This window comes from Bos taurus, chromosome X (assembly GCF_002263795.3).
Source record: "Bos taurus isolate L1 Dominette 01449 registration number 42190680 breed Hereford chromosome X, ARS-UCD2.0, whole genome shotgun sequence".
Taxonomy (NCBI): Eukaryota; Metazoa; Chordata; class Mammalia; order Artiodactyla; family Bovidae; genus Bos; species Bos taurus.
The window spans coordinates 70,992,156-71,013,845 of record NC_037357.1 but is presented as its reverse complement, the minus strand read 5'-3'; the positions used below and the strand labels follow the sequence as shown (position 1 = coordinate 71,013,845).

The following is a 21,690-nucleotide window of genomic DNA, read 5'->3' as shown; positions in this document are numbered from 1 at the left end:
TTACTATGAAATCATTTTCCCACATTTACTGTATAATTTTGCTGTATTCTGTGCACACACACAAAAAAAGAAAAATACTTTTATTTGGTATCATAAATATCTATATTTGCCCTAATGCTCAAAATGTACATCACTTTAAAATAGACTCATCAACATCCTCCATGAATTTTTTTAATTGCATATCTTTATTCCAGAAAAACAACTATTTCTGCTTTATTGACTATGCCAAAGCCTTTGACTGTGTGGATCACAATAAACTGTGGAACATTCTGAAAGAGATGGGAATATCAGACCACCTGACCTGCCTCTTGAGAAACCTATATGCAGGTCAGGAAGCAACAGTTAGAACTGGACATGGAACAACAGACTGGTTCCAAATAGGAAAAGGAGTACGTCAAGGCAGGATGTTGTCGTCCTGCTTAATTAACTGATATGCAGGGTACATCATGAGAAACGCTGGGCTGGAAGAAGCACAAGCTGGAATCAAGATTGCCGGGAGAAATATCAATAACCTCAGATACGCAGATGACACCACCCTTATGGCAGAAAGTGAAGAGGAACTAAAAAGCCTCTTGATGAAAGTGAAAGAGGAGAGTGAAAAAGTTGGCTTAAAGCTCAATACTCAGAAAACGAAGATCATGGCCTCTGGTCCCATCACTTCATGGGAAATAGATGGGGAAACAGTGGAAAAAGTGTCAGACTTTATTTTGGGGGGCTCCAAAATCAGTGCAGATGGTGATTGCAGCCATGAAATTAAAAGACGCTTACTCCTTGGAAGGAAAGTTATGACCAACCTAGATAGCATATTCAAAACAGAGGCATTACTTTGCCAACAAAGGTCTGTCTAGCCAAGGCTATGGTTTTTCCAGTGGTCATTTATGGCTGTGAGAGTTGGACTGTGAAGAAGGCTGAGCACTGAAGAACTGTGGTGATGGAGAAGACTCTTGAAAGTCCATTGGACTGCAAGGATATCCAACCAGTCCATTCTAAAGGAGATCAGTCCTGGGTGTTCTTTGGAAGGACTGATGCTAAAGCTGAAACTCCAGTACTTTGGCCACCTCATGCGAAGAGTTGACTCATTGGAAAAGACTCTGATGCTGGGAGGGATTGGGGGCAGGTGGAGAAGGGGACGACAGAGGATGAGATGGCTGGATGGCATCATCGACTGGATGGACATGAGTTTGGGTAAACTCCGGGAGTTTTTGATGGACAGGGAGGCGTGGCATGCTGCGATTTATGGGGTTGCAAAGAGTCAGACACGACTGAGCGACTGAACTGAACTGAACTATCCTGCTCTTAAGTACTAGGGCCCTTATTCACACTAAAGAAAAGGTTTTTCTCCTGGAATTTTTAGGAGTAGATGATTTAATTTTTTCAACCCCTTCACCTCTCTCTGTGGAAACAAGGAGGTCTAATGTTTACCGTTTTACCCAAGAGGCAGCTGGAATTTGACATCCTAGTTAGGATTCTCATATGTACAGTCCTTGATAGTCTTTGGAGATTTGGGGATTCTTCTTGAATAGTTTTCCATATCCTTTATGAATTGGAGTTATCTTATAGTAAGAAAATAGATTCCTAAGTGGCCAGAATACAGTTCCAGTAGTTTTCTTCCCCTGGAATTTAGGACTGGGGGTAAGATCCTTTTCTATGTCAATCAATGAATTTGTTCCTGTTTCCTCCCTTTGCTAGCTCAGGTTCTAATTTCATCCCAGGGCATCACAACCCAGCATTTCTCTTCTGGGACTCCACGGAGCTGCTGAAATTTTCATTGATCATTAAATACTAGCCAGAAAGACTAAGGGTCAAGGACAGCAAACCGCATTTGTCAGCAGCTGCAGCTGGAAAGGAGATTAAATACTTAAGCAAGCACAGCTGGCAGAGCTGGTGATGGCTCACAGGCTGGGCCTCTTGTTGCCTCTGCTGCTGGGTCAGCTCTGCTCCCAGCTTCTGGGAACCTCTGGGAATAGCATGCTGCACTACTGGAACCTGAAGGCAGAAAATGGCAGCTGGGGATCCAAAAGAATTCAGGATAATGCCTCGGTGGCATCTGCTCACACACTCCTCTTCTCCCTGGATTACCAGCATGTGCAGACTCCTTTTGAGATCACACTCTGGATTATGTTTGCCTCTCTGGCAAAGATAGGTAAGTGAGGAATTTCCCAAGGCTTTCCCAGGGTGTTGCCTAATAGGGACAGTGGGGCATGGAGTGGGTGGGGGGATCTCAGGGTTTTTCCAGATGTTAAGAAAGGCACCCTTTTCCTAATAGAACAGAGAAAGGCAAACCGGAATATCTGCCTCCTGTTCTCTGCCAAAATGATCTTTATCTTCATAGCTAAAACCTTCTTGCAATGATCATGTTCAAATGTTGGTGGTCTCCCAGTGGGAGGAGGCAGGAATAGGCCCAGCAAAGGGACTTAGACTGCAAAGTGTCCCAGTTGTTCAAGGGTTGAGCAGACAAGGCATAATTTTAAAAGGGAGAGCAGAGAAATCTAAATAGAATGATTCTAATTGATCTGAGTCTTTAGACAGCATTTTTTCCTCACAGAATGCTTGCTATAGTTGCCAGGTAGTAACAAAGTGGGACAAGTCCATTTTCTATTTTTTAAAAGATAAGCCTTTATACCATTACTCAGAATTTGAGAGAAAACACAAACTAAGACCAGATCCAGCAAGAAAAGAACTGTTATATTTTAACTATTTCAACTTTATGAACACCCTGAATTTCTAGCTTTATGATTCTCCTAAGGGGATTTATTCCGTTTTTCCTTTTACGTTCTTTAATAATTTATCAGACCTTTGCCTTGATGGTGTTAAAGTATTTATGATAACGTTATCATTTTTCTAGGTTCAGAACAAAAGCAATGTCAGGAAAACTTCAAAGTCTATAGAATTCTGTTATTTTAAAATGAATTTCTTCTAAAATAAATCATGTTCAGCATTTCAAAGTTTTATTTAAGTGACTTTATATACTAAAGCTTTACCATTCATGAAATATATTATTTAATGATGACACAAAGAATCCACAGATTCATAGCATGATAGGTTGTCAGAGCTGGAAAAACCCTTAGAAATCATTCTCATCCAACTTTATTTTGTAGATAGGAAATTTGAGGCCCAGGAAGAGAAGATGCTTTGTGAAGTTCAACAAAACGGAACTAGAATGCTCATTTACATACCTCCTTGATTAGAAGTACATACTGTCTTGGGTGATAATAAAGAACATTTGTGAATTCTTTTAAATTATTAGGGTTAATAATTAAGGTTATTAGGGTGCAGGTTCTTTTAAATTATTTTTGTATTATTAGATATGTTGATTATATTAAATCTTCTAATTAAATGTTAATTTCAGGATGATAGGGCAAAGGGACTTCCCAGTAGTCTTCCATTCCCATTTGTTAAAGTAGGAATTTATTGAACCATCACTGACAGATAATTTTTTCTGTGACCTTGTAAGAGAATGTAAATTTAAAAAGCTAACCAAATAAATAAATTAATTAATTAAAAAAGCCTTCCTTGTAAGCAATCATTCAACACATATATTTTTAAACACATTTTATGTGTGAAGAATTATATTGTGGCCAGGGGCTAAAGTGATGAATAAGGCCCCATCCTTCCCATGAGAAGTTTTCAAATTATTTCAATGCCTAGAGAAAATAAGTGATTCTGTAGAGGATAAAGAAGGACACATCATGGTTTAGTGGAAAGATAAAATTACTATGAGCTATTTAAAATTTACTCAATTTAGGAGCCAGTGCCTGGCACATAGGCAATCAATAAGTATGTGTTAGATAAGTAAAGTACTTCTTTGTCTCATATTTTTCATTTTTAATATGAGAATAACAGTATTTACATTGTTATGCTGGTATGATGGGCTTCCCTGGTGGCTCAGATGATAAAGAGTCTGCCTGCAATGCAGGAGATCTGGGTTAGATCCCTGGGTCAGGAAGATCCCCTGGAGAAGGGAATGACAATCCACTCCAGTAGTTTTGCCTGGAGAATTCCATGGACAGAGGAACCTGGTGGGCTACAGACCATGAGGTCTAAAAGAGTTGGACACAACTGAGTGACTAACACTTTGCTGTTGGTTTGATGAGAGAATCAAATAGAAGCATATAGGTGAAAGCACTTTTGAAAATATTTTGAAATAAACTCTAGCATATGAACCAACTGGCTTTCTTTTCTAAAATGTGTTTATTATTTATCTGATAAGTATCTGTTGAGCTATTTCTATGTGCTATCAATGTGCTAGGGATTATTGTAAAAACTATGCTCAATCCTTGAGAAAATTGTAGTCAAATTAACTAACAAATGTATTAGAAAAGGATATCAGCAGTGTATTGGTGAGGACAGGATTAGACAGGAAGGAATGGATTAGCTCAGATGGTCATTAAGGTCCTTTCTATAATAGAGAAGATCGATGATAATTAGAGTAGTTTTCTGTAAGCTTCATGTAAGCTAGAGCATGATGATGTGGAATATAATGTGGGCAGAGGAAAAAGAATACAGGATAAAACAGAGAACTGCTGCCATGTAGGTTGCTAGAGATGGCTGTATTTCCCTCATGGGAAGAAAGAGTAATATCATTCTATGAAAAACAAACTTTATAATTGGGATTGTATTTTGATAATTCAGTAGTATGCATTTATGTAAGCCCATATATGTCAATCAGACTAAGTGACAGTTTGGGGTAATTATATGAACATTGAGCTAAAAGTCAAGATACCTGTCTGGGTTGTCATCCCAGCTCCACCACATACTTACTGTTCAGCCATGAAAAGTAGCTTCATTTCTTTGGCCTCAGTTTCCTTATAAATAATTATAATTCCTTATGAATGAAGAATCAGTTATGATTACTAAAGCCCTTTTCAACTCTTATTATTCAAAGCAGACATTTGAATTATGGTTATCATTTCTATATTTTTGAGTTTCTGATGTCTTTGACTATGATCATGAGAAGAGCAGAAGAACACTGCAAGCTGATAAGTGTGTTGTTTCTATTTTAAAATACATACTCATATTTGAAAATGATTCAGTGGGCATATGAATAAACTTGCTGTTAATTGTGAATATTTTAATTCTATTAGTAAATATTTTCCATTGTAAAGGAAAGTGTCTTCACTCATGCCTCTGCATCTTTATTAAGTCATTATTAAAATGTAAAATGACTGAGAAGTTATTTTCCTGAAATCATAAGACTTGACAAGAAGGCTGACATATAGAGATGATTGATAATAAAGATGTTTACTAGTCTATCTTTTTTCTCTTTTCTAGGATTTCATCTCTATAATAAGATACCCACAGTTGTACCTGAAAGCTGCCTTTTGATATTTGTAGGTCTCATCATGGGAGGACTAATTTACAGTTTAAATGACAAATCTCCACCAGTCATGAACAGTGATATATTTTTCTTGTATTTACTTCCACCAATAGTCCTTGATGCAGGATATTTTATGCCCAGTCGGCCATTTTTTGAAAACATAGGAACCATTCTGCTGTATGCTGTAGTTGGAACAATGTGGAATGCATTTGGAATAGGCCTTTCCCTCTATGGCATATGTCAGGTGAAGCTCTTCAACCTTAAAGATGTGTCATTGCTCCATAACCTTTGGTTTGGTAGTTTGATTGCTGCAGTAGATCCTGTGGCTGTACTCTCTGTATTTGAAGAAATTCATGTGAATGAAAAGCTTCACATTTTGGTGTTTGGAGAATCCCTCCTTAATGATGCTGTTACTGTTGTAAGTATCCCACACACGAGTTTTCATGGTAATTAATTAGGTTCCCTTATGCTCACCCTTGAAATTTAAATAATAATTTAATTCTGGTTTAGACCATGATTGAACAATTTAGTCCTAGGAATAAGGTTATGAATTTAGATAATATGATTTACTCATGATTAATATGTTTTCAAAAATAGAAATACTTCTTTGATACTATACTAACCTTTATCAGTTTATTAAGAGAAAATTAGGGTATGCCTTCTATAGGTCAAAGTCTTCCTAGTCATGTTACAAGAATATTTTAGCCATAAAGGATATATTCACAGCCCATCAATTTTCAAACAGAATCATGCATAATTTAATACTCATCTGTAGAAATATCTTTTGATATAAGGAAGCTTTCTAGGAACTCATATTGGGGAGGAAATGGGGAGTTGAAGAACTTCAAAGTTGAGAAACTTCAAATTAGAAGGGCATGAATTGAGACGTTCCTGATAGGTAAATTCACTCTAATCTTTTTTTTTTTTTTTTTTTTTAAATACAGGTGCTCTATAAGCTGTTCAAATCTTTCTCTGAAATGCCATCTATCAAATCATTGGACATTTTGGCTGGGATAGGAAAGTTTTTTTTGGTTGGAATAGGAGGCATTTTCATTGGGCTCTTGTTTGGCATGATTGCTGCCTTTACCACACGCTTTACCAAGACCATCCGGGTCATCGAACCTCTCTTTGTCTTCTTATACAGTTATCTCTCCTACCTGACAGCTGAAATGTTCCATCTCTCAGGTATTGTGGCGTAAGTATCTGGACAAGTCTTTGATCTATTGAATTTCTTTTAGGAATTGTTTCTTATTTTCCACTAGAAATCTAGGAAACTGCATTTCCTAAATATGGAAGGTGACTCTCCTTTATGTTCTTCAAGGATTTCCTGTTACCTCTAATAGTCACTTAGTCATAGGACTGCAAGTGTTATTGTTGTCAAGCTCATGGACTCCCTGTAGAGATTAAATGGCTACATCTCAACTACCTTGCCTGTGTTCCGATTGCGGGTCAGTATGACTTTCATTGCATAACAAAAATGCTGAGAATTTGGCATGAGGCTACCTAGAGCCCTCCTCTCTTTGCAGGGGAGAATCATTCGCCTAATGGATTAGTGTATCTAAACCCAGTAACATTCCAGTGGTAAGTAATTAGATAGCACACTGTATAAATAAACTTGGCATTAGCTCTTATATAGATGGATTTTATGCCATAACAAATAACTTTATGATTTGTTTTGTAAACCATATGGCATATGCTACATTTTTCTCTTCTCTATCACTGGCATTTAACCAATGATGATAGTACCTCATATCTAGCTTATAAGGCTAAATGCCCATATGGTAAGTATTAACACCTAAATGCTTTTGTGCTAGGGTTTAGATAGATCACTCCATTCTGTGTTTTTAAAAGAAATGGAATGCATTATCTTTTTCAAATTACACATGTTTTCTGAAAGCTCAAAGAGAAAAAGAAAAAAGAAAAGATTGATTTTTAAAAAAAATTATTTTAATTGGAGGCTAATTACTTTACAATATTGTGATGGTTTTTGCCAAAATTAAGTTCTTTAGAACTAATGCCATTTGACTTTAGGTTACTCTTAGTTCTCAAAGGACTTACTGTACATGAGAAATGTCATAAAATAGTGATTACAGTTAGTTTGTTTTAAATAAAAATGTTCTAGGTTGAAAGCAAGGATTCTATCTAGCATCTGTCTGGGTGATTGCATTTTAATTTGTTGAGAGATGTAGTTTGTGTTTTAAATTGTCTTTGATTTTTATTGTTTGTATTACTATTAATGAAAGACATGTAGAAAAAAGCCAAAAAAGGAATTGGATGGGGCAATTTAAATTCTTTTAATCTAGGACATTTTCCAAAGTTTTAATATAGTATCATTTAAGTGGCTTCCTTCTTTTGAGCACCCTGCACTTTTAAAGAACTTGACAATGTGGTGAGTCCTGAAAGAAACAGGGAAAACAATGTTGTCAGAATTACTTGTTTCCTCTGAAACTCTCCTGATTCTTAACTTTCTTATAACTCTAATATATGTTATTTTGGATTAAGAATATGAGAATCTTTCAGGGTTATATCTGACAATCTTGTTTCTTTTGAGTGCTAAAGATATTGGAAAAAAGACCTTCCTTTATTTTTATGGAGGTAGTTTAGCAAAATAATTAAATGATTAATTCAGACCATCTTAGGCTAACACTTTATATGCATTTTTGTTATCTTAAAAGGTATTTGAAAACCTAAAGAGGTTGGAGGTGGGAGGCAGATTTAGGAGGGAGGGGACATATGAATGCCTATGGCTGATGCATGTTGACGTGTGGCAGAAACCAACACAACATTGTAAGGCAATTATTCCCCAATTAAAAATAAAGACTTTTTTTAAAAAGAAAAAAAAAGATATTTGTGCAAATATCCTTTAAATATATATATATATATATATATATCTTTATAAACTTTGTGTTATATGCAAAACTTTGTCTTACTTAAAGTGAAATTGTTTTGAATGTAGTTGGAAAAGAAGGGCACAAGTATGATTTAAAGTATTTGGGAAAATCTTTTCCTAAGATATTGTATTAATTGGAAACTTAATTAGGCTGAAAACACTGGATTAAGAAATGGAACTCCAAAATTTAGGTCACATAAATGACCAAATAATGATGGTATTTAAACTTGTAATAAAATGAACAGAATGATAATTCAACTAACTGTCAAATCATAGATGTTAAATATTAAATACATTTGAAAAATTAATTTATTTTTTTAGAAAACCTCCTCCAAAACCTTCTGAGTTTCAGTTACTCTACCTGTTAAAAGTAGATGATAATATCTACATTACAGAATAATTGTAATAAAATGAAACAGTATATTAACTGAATGACTATTTAAATATATAAACAGCAAATTTTAGATATTATGTAGTTATTTATTGATTGAATCACTGTGTTAAGCATGAAACAAAAGTATAATCATAGTCACAATGTCACTTTGGGAAGATTTTCCCTTCCTTTCAATTTGTTGCATTATCCAATATGAAAATGTAGCACAAAACACTTACACTCAGTCAATTATTAGTCATTTTTTTCATAAATGAACTATGTATAAATCAAGTTCTGCCTGAAGGATTACTGATTCTTAGAATGGTCAATATCATCAATTTTTCTTGTTGTTGAAATCGAAATGAGGACACAATTTTACTGTGAGAAAAGTAATTAAAATATATTAGAATTCTATACATCTGTGTACAACATTGTAATGTAATTAGCCTCTAATTAAAATAAATAAAAAAATATATATTAGAATTATGAGGTTGAAGACTATTCTTAGCCTAAAAGCATAAGGCATCAGTCTTAATGATGGGTGCTTTTAACAGGGGTATATTGCATCCATTATAGGACTCATTTTTGTTCCTTTTCAACAATTCATTGTTTCTGAAGTCAATAAGTACTCATTTACTGATATCTTAATATAGGTTTTGTTATATTATGTTGCCTCCTACTTTAGACATTTTTTCATAAAAGAAAATCTGCTCATCAGAAGTACCAATTGCTATATAAATTTATTTTATAAATTACCAAATTTATTTATTTATTTATAAAAGTTCCAATTTATTTATAAAATATTAAATTATTATATCTTTATATATAAATTTATAGAAAATTAAATATAATTTAATGATTCTTTGAGAAGAATATTCAAGTCTAGATTTCTATTAGACACTTGATAATATGTTTTTTATCACCATTGTATTTTGTTACATTTTTTAAAAACTTAACAAATGTGAGTTTGCTTCTCTGAGCTTCAAATTGTTCTGTATTTCATTCAAAACAGTGTTTGCTATTGTTGCCTATCAGCATAGGTGGAGAACAATGTTTTTATTTTTATTTTTTTATTTTATTTTTTAACTTTACAATATTGTATTGGTTTTGCCATATATCAACATGAATCCACCACAGGTATACACGTGTTCCCCATGCTGAACCCTCCTCCCACCTCCCTCCCTGTACCATCCATCTGGGTCGTCCCAGTGCACCAGCCCCAAGCATCCAGTATGGTGCATCAAACCTGTACTGGCAACTCGTTTCATATATGATATTATACAGGTTTCAATGCCATTCTCCCAAATCATCCCACCCTCTCCCTCTCCCACAGAGTCCAAAAGACTGTTCTATACATCAGTGTCTCTTTTGCATACAGCAAGAGAACAATGTTTTTAATTAACTTTGGTTGGGTCAGACAGCTATGACTGCCTAATATTGTTTTTGAGAATCTCAGAAAAAGTAGGCATTGTTATTTTTAAATTAATCTCCAAAATATATTGGCATTGTTTTATATGTCAGATTGACATCACTGTTTGGCATAGGAGACAAATAATTTTTATAAACAATTAACAACCATTTGTTGGCCCTGTAGATAGTATTGCTTTCCTGGTGGTTCAGACGGTAAAGAATCCACCTGCAATGCGGGAGACCTAGTTTCAATCCCTCAGTTAGGAAGATTCCCTGGAGAAGGGAATGGCTACCCACTCCAGTGCTCTGGCCTGGATAATTCTATGGATTTTATAGTCCATGGGATCACAAATAATAGATAGTATTATAACAAGGTTATAGTGTAGAAAATAGCAGACCAATTAATTTCTCATCTTTCACCCTTATATTGTAGAGCTTCCCTGGTGGCCTAGATGATAAAGCATGTTTAAATGCAGGATTATGTTCTCTACAGAAAATTATTTGTGCAATTAGCTTGTTTGTGATTTCTATTCAGGAGCTTGTACAAAATTATTTTACATTCTAATAAAAATGAATAATTATAGCTAAAATACTCAAAGGGTGTTCTTTTTATATACTGTTTTATTCACCCTGTCATGAAAAAAAATCCTCTAAATTTTGTAAAAAGAGATACTATAGAACATGAAGATTTAGAAATAAGTTTTCACACAATGACAAATACTATTTTTGTGAGATCAGAAATACATTAAAGTTATTTCATGCATTTGATATGAACTATAAAGCTAAGGTGTTAGAATTTAGGAATGTTCTAGCTTAAGGCTCCAGTTCTATAATGGGTTTGAGCTGTACCAGTTTGTAATTCCATAACTTATTGTTTTCACAATATAATAATGCTCTATCAAAGAAAGTGTCATCAATCAGCAAAGAATGCCCTATATAATGAAGTTTATATATTGTATTATAACTTTCCTTCACTTTCAAAACTGTTCAAATCTAATAGAAATTCCTTTTTGTTTGCTCAAATGCTAAAACTCTATGCTGTGGAGTGTAGTTCTCTTTCACTTTTGGAAAGAGTTTTTTTTTTTTTTTCCTAACCAACTGACATGCAGATTGATTTAGTTTTCTACTGTGATCTTCATTATCTATAGATTCCAGATAAGTACCTTCTAATTACTTTCTAGCCTAGTTGGACACTTTAAATACTAAACCTAAATTTAAAGTGAAGTCCTAGCTCAAAGTATGTACATAAATAAAATAAAATATTATAGCTACAGTCCATGTTATATTTTTGTGGTTGATACTATTAATCTGAGAATATTCCTTAAAATATCAAATGTTAATAGAATCATAGAGTTTCTTTAAAATGTAAATTTCTTTCTATTTCTTTTGAAATGTATCAAGCCTGTACACCTTTGTCATTTGGAGTAACAGACAGGATACTTGCACATTTAACCACTGATATTAGAGCAAACAATTGAATTGGGAATCATGAAAATGTTTCTGCTTACCAGTTCCACTGTTTTAATTCAAAATTTCCAAGACTGAAATAGAATAGGTTCTGTTAGCTGTCTTTAGCAAAACTTCTCTGGCCTACCTAGCTTACTCAGTTTTGAAATTTCAATCCCAACAGTGTTCTCAGGAAAGAAGCAGTGTCTTTGTGCTGAGAATGATATAAGAAGCAAGATCTGTAGAGAGACTTGCACACAGTAGGGACTCAATTGTTTCTTTTTGAATGAATGCACACATGAATGCATAAATGACTAGGGAAATTTTGGATGAGACATCATGAAACCACTTCTGTAAAAGAAAGTACTTGTATTAATCATGTTTTTATGACTCATAAACAACCTGACCTATAGAGAAATGGATCAAGGAAGTGAGAAAATGGCTTTAAGTATCTCATACTTAAGGAGGAAGGTAAAATTAATTCCCTAAAGATCTGTAATGAGTCGATGACAGACATGACATTTTATTCTAGAATTTACCTACTAAGAAACTCTTTTACTCATAAGGCAATCAATATTCAAACCTTTAAAATTCAGAGTTTAGTCTTAAAGACTGAGAAATTTTATTGAGTTCATCAACAAGGCTAATTATATTAAGAGAGAAAAGACTTGGAAATAATCTATGATTTTTATTTTTACATCTTATTTATATGTTAGATTTTTACCCATGCATGACTTCAAGAGTTTATGCATTGCTGTGACTTCTGCACAAAGGGACTAAAATAGCCTAAGAAAATGTGTTTTCATGTTGTGAAATACTTCACAGTGATATGAAGTGAAGAGAGTGTTAGTCACCCATTCATGTTTGACTTTTGTGACCACCCATAGACTATAGCCCCATAGGCACTTCTGTCCATGTACTGGAGGAAGTAGCCATTCCTTTCTTCCCTTGAATGGCAGTAGTCATCCGACCCAGGGAGATCTTTGGGACCTTCCCAAGCCAGGGGTTGAAAGTACATCTCTTATGTCTCCTGCTTTGGTAGGAAGAGTCTTTACCTGCTAAGAAACCAATATAGGCCTAAAATATTCAAAGTGTGGTTCACGAACTCTTGTGTACTGTGCTGTGCTAAGTTGTTTTAGTTGTTTCTGACTCTTCACGACCCTGGGCTTCCCTGATAGCTCAGTTGGTAAAGAATCCACCTACAATGCAGGAGACCCGGTTCAATTCCTGGGTTGCAAGATCCCCTGGAAAAGTGATAGGCTACCCAGTCCAGTTTTCTTGGACTTCCCTTGTGGCTCAGCTGGTAAAGAACCCACCTGCAAAGCAGGAGACCTGGCTCGATCCCTGGGTCTGAAAGATCCCCTGATGAAAGGAAAGGCCCCACTCCAGTATTCTGGCCTGGAGAATTCCATAGACTGTATAGTCCATGGCGTCGCAAAGAGTCAGACAGGACTGAGTGACTTTCACTTTCCCTTTTCTTTGTGATCCTATGGACTGTAACCTGCTAGATTCCTCTGTCCATGGGATTCTCCTGACAAAGTCAGCAAGGAACTATATCTCCTCCAGCTATATCACTTTTTCTCTTTAAATCAAACAAATCTGAAGTGAATTGAGAAATATAAGATGTCAATTAAATATTTTCCCTTTAATTAAATTTTAATAGTGATTCTTTAACCTTAAAAATTCATGTGATTAGTCTAATAGATTTGCTTTTAAAGAATTATAATCCTGCATAGCAATCCAGAAAGCCAAAGCAATTAAAAAGAATTGTTTTGAAAAATCAAACTTTTTTATTCTCTGTGACATTTAAGCAATAAATCTCTAAAAAACTAAAGTACCAACCACCTAAGTCAAGAGAAATGAAAGTTACAAAATTGCAAATTCTTTTTGAGTGATACTTTTTATGGAAAAGATTTTTTCAGAAAATAAGTACTCATAAACTAATGAGTTCTTCTAAAGAAACATAATCAAAAAATGTTTTGTACAATCAAATAAATGTTCCTACTCAACGTATCCCCCTCCAAAAAATCTCAAGTTGCTCAAATTATACTAATTCCTTAAAGACCTGAATCACTTCTTCATGAAGACGTTATCACTCATAGAAATTTATTTGCAACTTTGTCTTAACTCTAGTCACATCTGTTTTGTGTCATGGTTACTCATTTAGATGTTTCTCCCCCACAAATATTAGCTAATATTCATTGAGCATTTCCAGTATGTCAGACATTATGCTTATTGCTTTACATACCTTTTCTTGTTTAATTCTCATGGCAATTGCATCAGTTAGGCATTTATTTTGCCCATTTTACAGACCAGAAAACTCAAATTTAGAAGGATTAACTAATTTGCCTAAGGTTATGCCCCCTGGCAACTCTAAGAGCAGGGATTCACTCACACATCTGTCTGATTGCAGACCCCAATGCCTTAAAAAGTGAAAGTGTTTGTTGCTCAGTGGTGTCTGACTCTGCGACCTCATGGACTGTAGCCTCAAAATGGATTAAAGATCTAAATGTAAGACCAGAAACTACAAAACTTCCAGAGGAAAACATAGGCAAAACACTCTCATAACACTGTAACATAAAACACAGCAAGATCCTCTATGACTCACCTCCAAGAATAATGGAAATAAAAGCAAAAATAAAGAAATCCACATAATTAAACTTAAAAGCTTTTGCACAGTGAAGGAAACTGTAAACAAGGTGAAAAGACAGCTTTCAGAATGGGAGAAAATAATAGCAAATGAAGCAGCTGACAAGGAATTAATCTTAAAAATATACAAGCAGCTCATGCAGCTCAATACCAGAAAAATAAACAACCCAATAACAAAATAGGCCAAAGAACTAAACAGACATTTCTCTGAAGAAGACATACAGATGGCTAACAAACATGAAATGATGCTCAACATCACTCATTATCAGAGAAATGCAAATCAAAACCACAATGAGGTATCATTTCACGCCGGTCAGAATGGCTGCTATCCAAAAGTCTACAAACAATAAATACTGGAGAGGGTGTGGAGGAAAGGGAACCTTCTTACACTGTTGGTGGGAATGCAAACTTGTATAGCCACTATGGAGAACAGTGTGGAGATACCTTAAAAAATTTGGAATAGAACTGCCATATGACCCAGCAATCCCACTGCTGGGCATACACACTGAGGAAACCAGAATTGAAAGAGACACATGTATCCCAATATTCATCACAGCACTGTTTACAATAGCTAGGACATGGAAGCAACCTAGATGTTCATCAGCAGATAAATGGATAAGAAAGTTGTGACACATATACACAATGGAATATTAACTCAGCTATTAAAAAAAAAAACATATTTGAATTTAATTTCTAGATATTTTATAAATGTTAGCATTATTATGAAACCATCAAGAAGATATTTCCCCAACGTTTTATTATAGAAGCTTATGGAAACAAAGAATTATTGGTTTTGATTGGTTCTTGATACATAGAGATGCTTTTAGATATAGTTGAATCAATTAATATATCAAATACTTTTCATAAAGGCATACTATGATCTCATTTAACTTCATTACTGACTACTGCATTGGGACTGGAGTGTAAACAGTCACATCGAGTGAGGGCTCTCTCAGGTTAAAATGAATTCCAGTCAAACTTTTTTCATTGTCCCCGAGATACACTTTAATTAAAAAAAAAAAAAAAGCAGACAAGTATTTATGAGCTCCTATATTCTCAGTGCTGGAGGGTAGAAAAGGTAGAAGAGGAGGCTGGCTTCATGACTCTCTCAGCACTGAAGACCTAGAGCCTGTAGCATTCCCTGCCTGCTTCCTTGTTTTGCTTTCCATAATAATTTCTTTTAATCTTTAATGCCACTTGATATTGCAGTTTCTTTTTTTAAACTTTGTATTGTGGTATAGCCAATTAACAATGCAATAGTTTTAGGTGAACAGTGAAGGGGTCTAGCCATGCATCCACATGTATGCATTCTCCCCAAAACTCCCCTCCCATCCAAGCTGCCACATAACACTGAGCATAGTTTCTGATTCATATTAACTACTTAAATAGTGAAGACAATTTTAAACCAGCTACTCATTAAATCTTTTGTTACCAAACTCAGGTTCAGCTGCTTACATCTTGAAAGCCAGTACTGGGGACACAAGTGTTGGTTGGAAAGGAAAGTTAACTCTATTCAGGAGGCTGGCAACCTGGGGAGAAGGCAGACTTGTGTCCCAGAACCCATTCCAAAGATTCTGCTCTAGTCATGAAAGTTTTTAAAGGGGAAGCTAATCACAGTTAATCATTTCAGGATGGGATCAGAACCTTCATCACCTTTCACTGTGTGCAGACTTGCTGACTCTGTGTGATCTTTCTTTAGATGCTATCTCATTCATACAGTAACTGGGGAAAAGGTCTACTAATCAGTTAATTCTTCATTTTATTTTTCAGTCTAAGAAAAGAATCAACAAATAAGTTAAGGCATTATGTGACCAAAAGATTTGGGAGATATGCTTGGGACAGAGATTAATGAAGTAGGGAGGCACCTGGTATAAAAGCTGAGTTAAAATATAGCTACTAAAGTGATGAAACAAAGGAACTCTTGCAAAGAGCTACTCCCTGCAAAAATCTGTTTTTTTTTTTTTTTTTTGGAAAGAGCTTCTTACAATTTGACAGTTAAATTAAGTGCCTAGTAACCCAAGTTACAGTGCTGGGTTCTACATACACAATTTGTGTACAAAGATAAAATTCCCTTTTAATTATTAGAGCTTGCTGATACTTCAATACTGTATATAGTAAGGGTGAAAGCAGATAAGTGATTGAAATTAATAGTCTAATAAGTGATCTAAAAAAAAAAAAAAAAACCAAACTGTTCTTTCTTTAAAATCCTTGTCATAGTATTTTTTTAAAACTATTGTTAGAACTTTATTACTAAGTGGCTGTACTTCAAAAAATACTATTCCTCTCTCTTTTTAAAATATTTTGCTGAAAGAAAACTTTGGAGTTTTATAGTGAAAATAGAAATAAAGAGTAAAAAGGGGTGACCAAAAGTCTGTTGGGTGACAGCTGATAGTGAAGGGAAAATAAATCAAAGAAATAGGGATAGGAAACTTTATAAAGTAGATGCAAATCATTGCCAAATTAGCCTTTGAGGAGTACCAAACTACAAGAACAGAAATGTAGTTTATGTAGGCAGGCTTCATTTGTTTTGCATGGAGAACTACAGGAACCATATCTGATTATTACCGGTAAAGATTTGACATGGTTCTTTTCTGACACAAGTTTAAGACTGTAGATTCTAGTCCTAGTCATTACATAGAGAGGTGAATAGTTATAACAATTTTATAGCAATTTACTATTGCCCCATATAGAGTTTGTTATGTAAAGGGAAATCATAAGGTATGCAGAGTGTAAGAAATAAAACATACCTGAAATTGTTTGAGTCTAGTGAAGGCATATCTCATTTTATTGTGCTTCACTGTATTGCACTTTGCAGTTATTGCATATTTTACAAATTGAAGGCTTGTGACAATCCTGCATTGGGCAAGTCTATCATCACCATTGATCTAATAGCATTTGCTCACTTCATGTCTCTGTGTCACATTTTGGTAATTCTTATAATATTTTGAGCTCTCCACTAACAGAAATATTACAACTCACTGAAGGCTCAGTTTATGGCTAGCATTTTTAGCAATACCAGCTTTTAAAATTAAAGTATGTACAATTGATTTTCAGAAATAATACTGTTGCATATGTAATAGGTTGCAGTACAAAGTAAACATAACTTTTTTTGTGCACTGGGAAACTACAGTCTGTGGGATTGCAAAGAGTCGGACATGACTGAGCAACTAACACTTGACTATATGGACGTTTGTAGGCAAAGTAATGTCTCTGTTTTTTAATATACTGTCTAGGTGTGCATAGATTTTTCCAAGTAATAAGTGTCTTTTAATTTCATGGCTTTAATCACTGTCCACAGTGATTTTGGAGCCCAAGAAAATAAAGCCTGCCACTGTTTCCATTGTTTCCTCGTCTATTTGTTGTGAAGTGATGGGACTGGATGCCATGATCTTTATTTTTTTGAATGTTGAATTTTAAGCCAACTTTTTCACTCTTCTCTTTAATATTCTTCAAGAGGCTCTTTAATTCCTCTTCATTTTCTGCCATTAGGATGTTGTCATCTGCGTATCTGAGGTTATTGATATTTTTCCTGTAAATCTTGATTCCAACTTGTGCTTCATCCAGCTCGGCATTTCTCATGATGTACTCTGCATATAAGTTAAACAAGCAGGGTGATAATATACAGCCTTGATGTACTCTTTTCACAATTTGAAACCAGTCTGACATTTGATGTCTGATTCTCACTGTTGCTTCTTGACCTGCATACAGGTTTTGAAGGAGGCAGGTAACGTGGTCTGGTATTCCCATCTCTTTAAGAATTTCCCACAGTTGTGAGCCACACAGTCAAAGGCGTAAGTGTACTCAACGAAGCAGAAGTAGATGGATGTTTTTCTGGAATTCTCTTGCTTTTTCTACGATCCAACGAATGTTGGCAATTTGATCTCTGGTTCCTCTGTCTTTTCTAAATCCAGATTGTATATCTGTAAGTTCGCGTTCCACATACTATTGAAGCTTAGCTTGAAGCATTTTGAGCGTGGCCTTGCTAGCATGTGAAATGAGAGCAATCGTGTGGTAGTTTGAATATTCTTTGGCATTGGTTTTCTTTGGGGTTGGGATTTCAATTGACCATTCCCAGTCCTGTGGCCACTGCTGAGTTTTCCAAATTTTCTGGCATATTGAGTGAAGCACTTTCACAGCATCATCTTTTAGGATTTGAAATAGCCCAGCTTAAATTCCATCATTTTCACTAATTTTGCTCATAGTGATGCTTCCTAAGGCCCACTTGACTTCATACTCCAAGATGTCTGACGCTAGGTGAGTGATCACACCATTGTGTTTTCTGAGTCAATGAGATAATTTTGAAGAATTTTTCTGTGTATTCTTGTCCACTCTTCTTAATATCTTCTGCTTCTCTTATGTCCTTACTGTTTCTGTCCTTTATTGTGCCCACTTTTGCATGAAATGTTCCCTTGGTATCTCCAATTTTCTTGAAGAGATCTCTATTGTTTTCCTCTATTTATTTGTGTTGTTCACTTAAAAAGGCTTTCATGTTTCTCTTTGTTATTCTTTGGAAATCTGCATTCATATGGGTATATCTTTCCTTTTCTCCTTTGCCTTTCACTTCTCTTCTTTACTCAGCTCTTTGTAAGGCCTCCTCAGACAACTATTTTGCCTTTTTGCATTTATTTTTTTGGGGTATGGTCTTGATCACCACATCCTGCACAATGTCACGAACCTCTGTCCATAGTTCTCCAGGCACTCTGTCTATCAGATCTAATCACTTGAATCTGTTTGTCACTTCCACTGTATAATCAGAAGGAATTTGATTTAGTTCATACCTGAATGGCCTAATCATTTCCCATACTTTCTTCAATTTAAGTCTGAATTTTGCAATAAGGAGTTCATGATCTGAGCTGTAGTCAGCGCCCTGTCTTGTTTTGGCTGACAGTGTAGAGATTCTCCATTTTCAGCTGCAAATAATATAAACAATCTGATTGTTTTGACTTTCTGCTGATGTCCATATGTAGAGTGTTCTCTTGTGTTGTTGGAAGAGAGTGTTTGCTATGACCAGTTCATTCTCTTGGCAAAACTCTGTTAGCCTTTGCCCTGCTTCATTTCGTACTCCAAGGCCAAACTTGCCTGCTACTCCAGGTACCTCTTGACTTCCTACTGTTACCTTCCAGTCCTGTATGAAGAAAAGGACATCTTTTGTTGTTGTTAGTTCTAGAAAGTCTCATAGATTTTCATAAAACCATTCAACTTCACCTTTTTTGGCATTAGTGGTTGGGGCATAGACTTGGATTGCTGTGATACTGAATGGTTTGCCTTTGAAATGAACAAATATAATTCTGTCATTTTTGAGATTAGACCCAAGTACTGCATTTCAGACTCTTTTGTTGACTATGAGGGCTACTCATTTCTTCTAAGGGATTCCTGCCCACAGTAATAGATATAGTGTCATTAGATAAATTCACCCATTCTGGTTCATTTTAATTCACTGAATCCTAAAATGTTGATGTTCACTTTTGCCATCTCCTGTTTGACCACTTCCAATTTACCGTGCTTCATGGACTTAAGATCCCAGGTTCCTATGCAATATTGTTCTTTATAGAATTGAACTTTATTTCTATCACCAGTCACATCCACAACTGGGTGTGGTTTTCGCTTTGCCTCCATCCCTTCATTCTTTCTGGGGTTATTTCTCCACTCTTCTCCAGTAGCATATTGGGCACTTACTGACCTAAGGAGTTCATCTTTCAGTGACATATCTTTTTGCCTTTTCATCCTGTTCATGGGGTCCTCAAGGCAAGAATACTGAAGTGGTTTACCGTTCCCTTCTCCAGTGGCCCATGTTTTGTCAGAACTCTCCATATGACCCATCTATCTTAGGTGGCCCTACATGGCATGGCTCATAGTTTCATTAAATCAGACAAGGCTATAATCAAAGCAATCAGTTTAGTTAGTTTTTTTTAAATTGTTGTTTCCATTCTGTCTGTCTTCTGATGGATAAAGATAAGATGCTTGTGGAAGCTTCCTGATGGCAGGGACTGGCTGTGGGTGAATCTGTGTCTGGGTCTGATGGACATGGCCATGATTAGTAAATCTTTAATCCAATTTTCTGTTGATGGGTGGGGCTGTGTTCCCTTCCTGTAGTTTTGCCTGAGGCCAAACTATGGTAGGCGCAATGGCAGTAATGGTGACCTCCTTCAAGAGGTATTATGCCAGGACTGTTGTATTCAGTGTCCCTGACCCCACGGCAGTCCTCTGTCAACCCATGCCACAGCTGGAGACTCCTGGACACTCATAGGCAAGCCAAGCTCAGTCTCTTGTGGGGTCACTGCTCCTTTCTCCTGGGTCCTGGTGTGCACAATGTTTTGTTTGTGCCCTCTAAGAGTCTGTTTCCCCAGTTCTCTGGACATTCTGTAATCAAATCCCACTGGCCTTCAAAGTCAAATTCCCCAGGGCTTCTCAGTCCCTTTGCCAGATCCCCAGGTTGGGAAATCTACTGTGGGCCCTAGAAATTTCACAACAAAACTTAAGTGGTATAATTGTTCTCCAGTTTGTGAGTTGTCTGCTCAGGGGCTCTATGGTGGGGCTCACACACCATGCCTTCTAGATCTGCTGCAGCCAGTGCCCCTGTCGCTGTGCCAGGCCACTGCTGACCCATGCCTCTGCAAGAGACACTTAAACACTCAAGAGTGAAAGGTTGTTGTTGAACCATGCAGAGATGCCAGGATTCTTGGCCCCCAGAGGAGAAGAATTCAATCCAGGGCCAGAGACGAGGCTTGATCACTCAGAGCTTTTATGGAATAAAGTTTTATTAAAGTATAAAGGAGATAGAGAAAGCTTCTGACATAGGCATCAGAAGGGGGCAGAAAGAGTACCCCTCTGCTAGTCTTCAGCTGGATGTTATACAGTCTTTAGCAGTCTGTTAATGAAAGAAAGGAATGTCTTAAAACTCAGAATGGCACCAAACCCCTTACCCATAAGATGCATTTTGGGATTATCTTTGCACCAAATGGTTCATCTGGGCCATAAAATGATTAACTTGAATCTTGAAGAAGGGCAGATCACCATACAAATAGTTTAATTTACATAGATTAGGGGAACAATATCTGAATATAACATACTGGTTTGTCAAGTAGGTTCTGAGCCAAGAGGCAGAACCGACTTGAAGATAGAGTTTGGGGTAAATGCATAGTATATTAGCATAGTTTAAGGTAAACATTTCTATAAGAGAAATGCATTGATTATCTCTAGGTTTGAGAATAGTTAACTTCAGGTGAAACCAGGTGTCATGGCAACAGAGTATTTTAAGAGAAACCTCTTTTTAAATTTGTATGGAGAAGGAAAAAATATCGCTAGTTTGTTTCCTCCTGCTGCTTAAGAGAGATAAAAATATGACACTTGCAGGCTATTTTCTCCTTTTGGAGACCCCTGGCCTTCCTGCCTGTTTACCCTCTCAAGGGCATGTCTGGATGAGTCTCTTGTGGGGTCCTTGCATCCTGGTGTTCACAAAGTTTTGTTTGAGCCCTCTGAGCATCTCTGGTGGACATGGAGTTTGATTCTAAATGCTATGTCACCCCTCCTACCATCTTCTTGGCACTTCTCCTTTGCCCTTGGACATGGGTTATCTTTTTTTTTTTTTTGGTGGGACCCAACATT

At 36.0% G+C, this 21,690-nt stretch overlaps 1 protein-coding gene across 1 annotated transcript in view; it reads left to right on the top strand.

Moving 5' to 3' along the window:
* The first annotated feature begins 201 nt into the window (after positions 1–201).
* The window catches only part of LOC518911 (sodium/hydrogen exchanger 2), a 53,535-nt gene continuing 32,046 nt past the window's right edge, over positions 202–21,690 (top strand). The window contains exons 1-3 of the mRNA XM_015461628.3: positions 202–2,143; positions 5,272–5,735; positions 6,262–6,512. Of these exons, the coding sequence (XP_015317114.1) occupies positions 1,888–2,143; positions 5,272–5,735; positions 6,262–6,512 (971 nt within the window). The 5' untranslated portion in view covers positions 202–1,887. The remainder of the gene's footprint in view (positions 2,144–5,271; positions 5,736–6,261; positions 6,513–21,690) is intronic.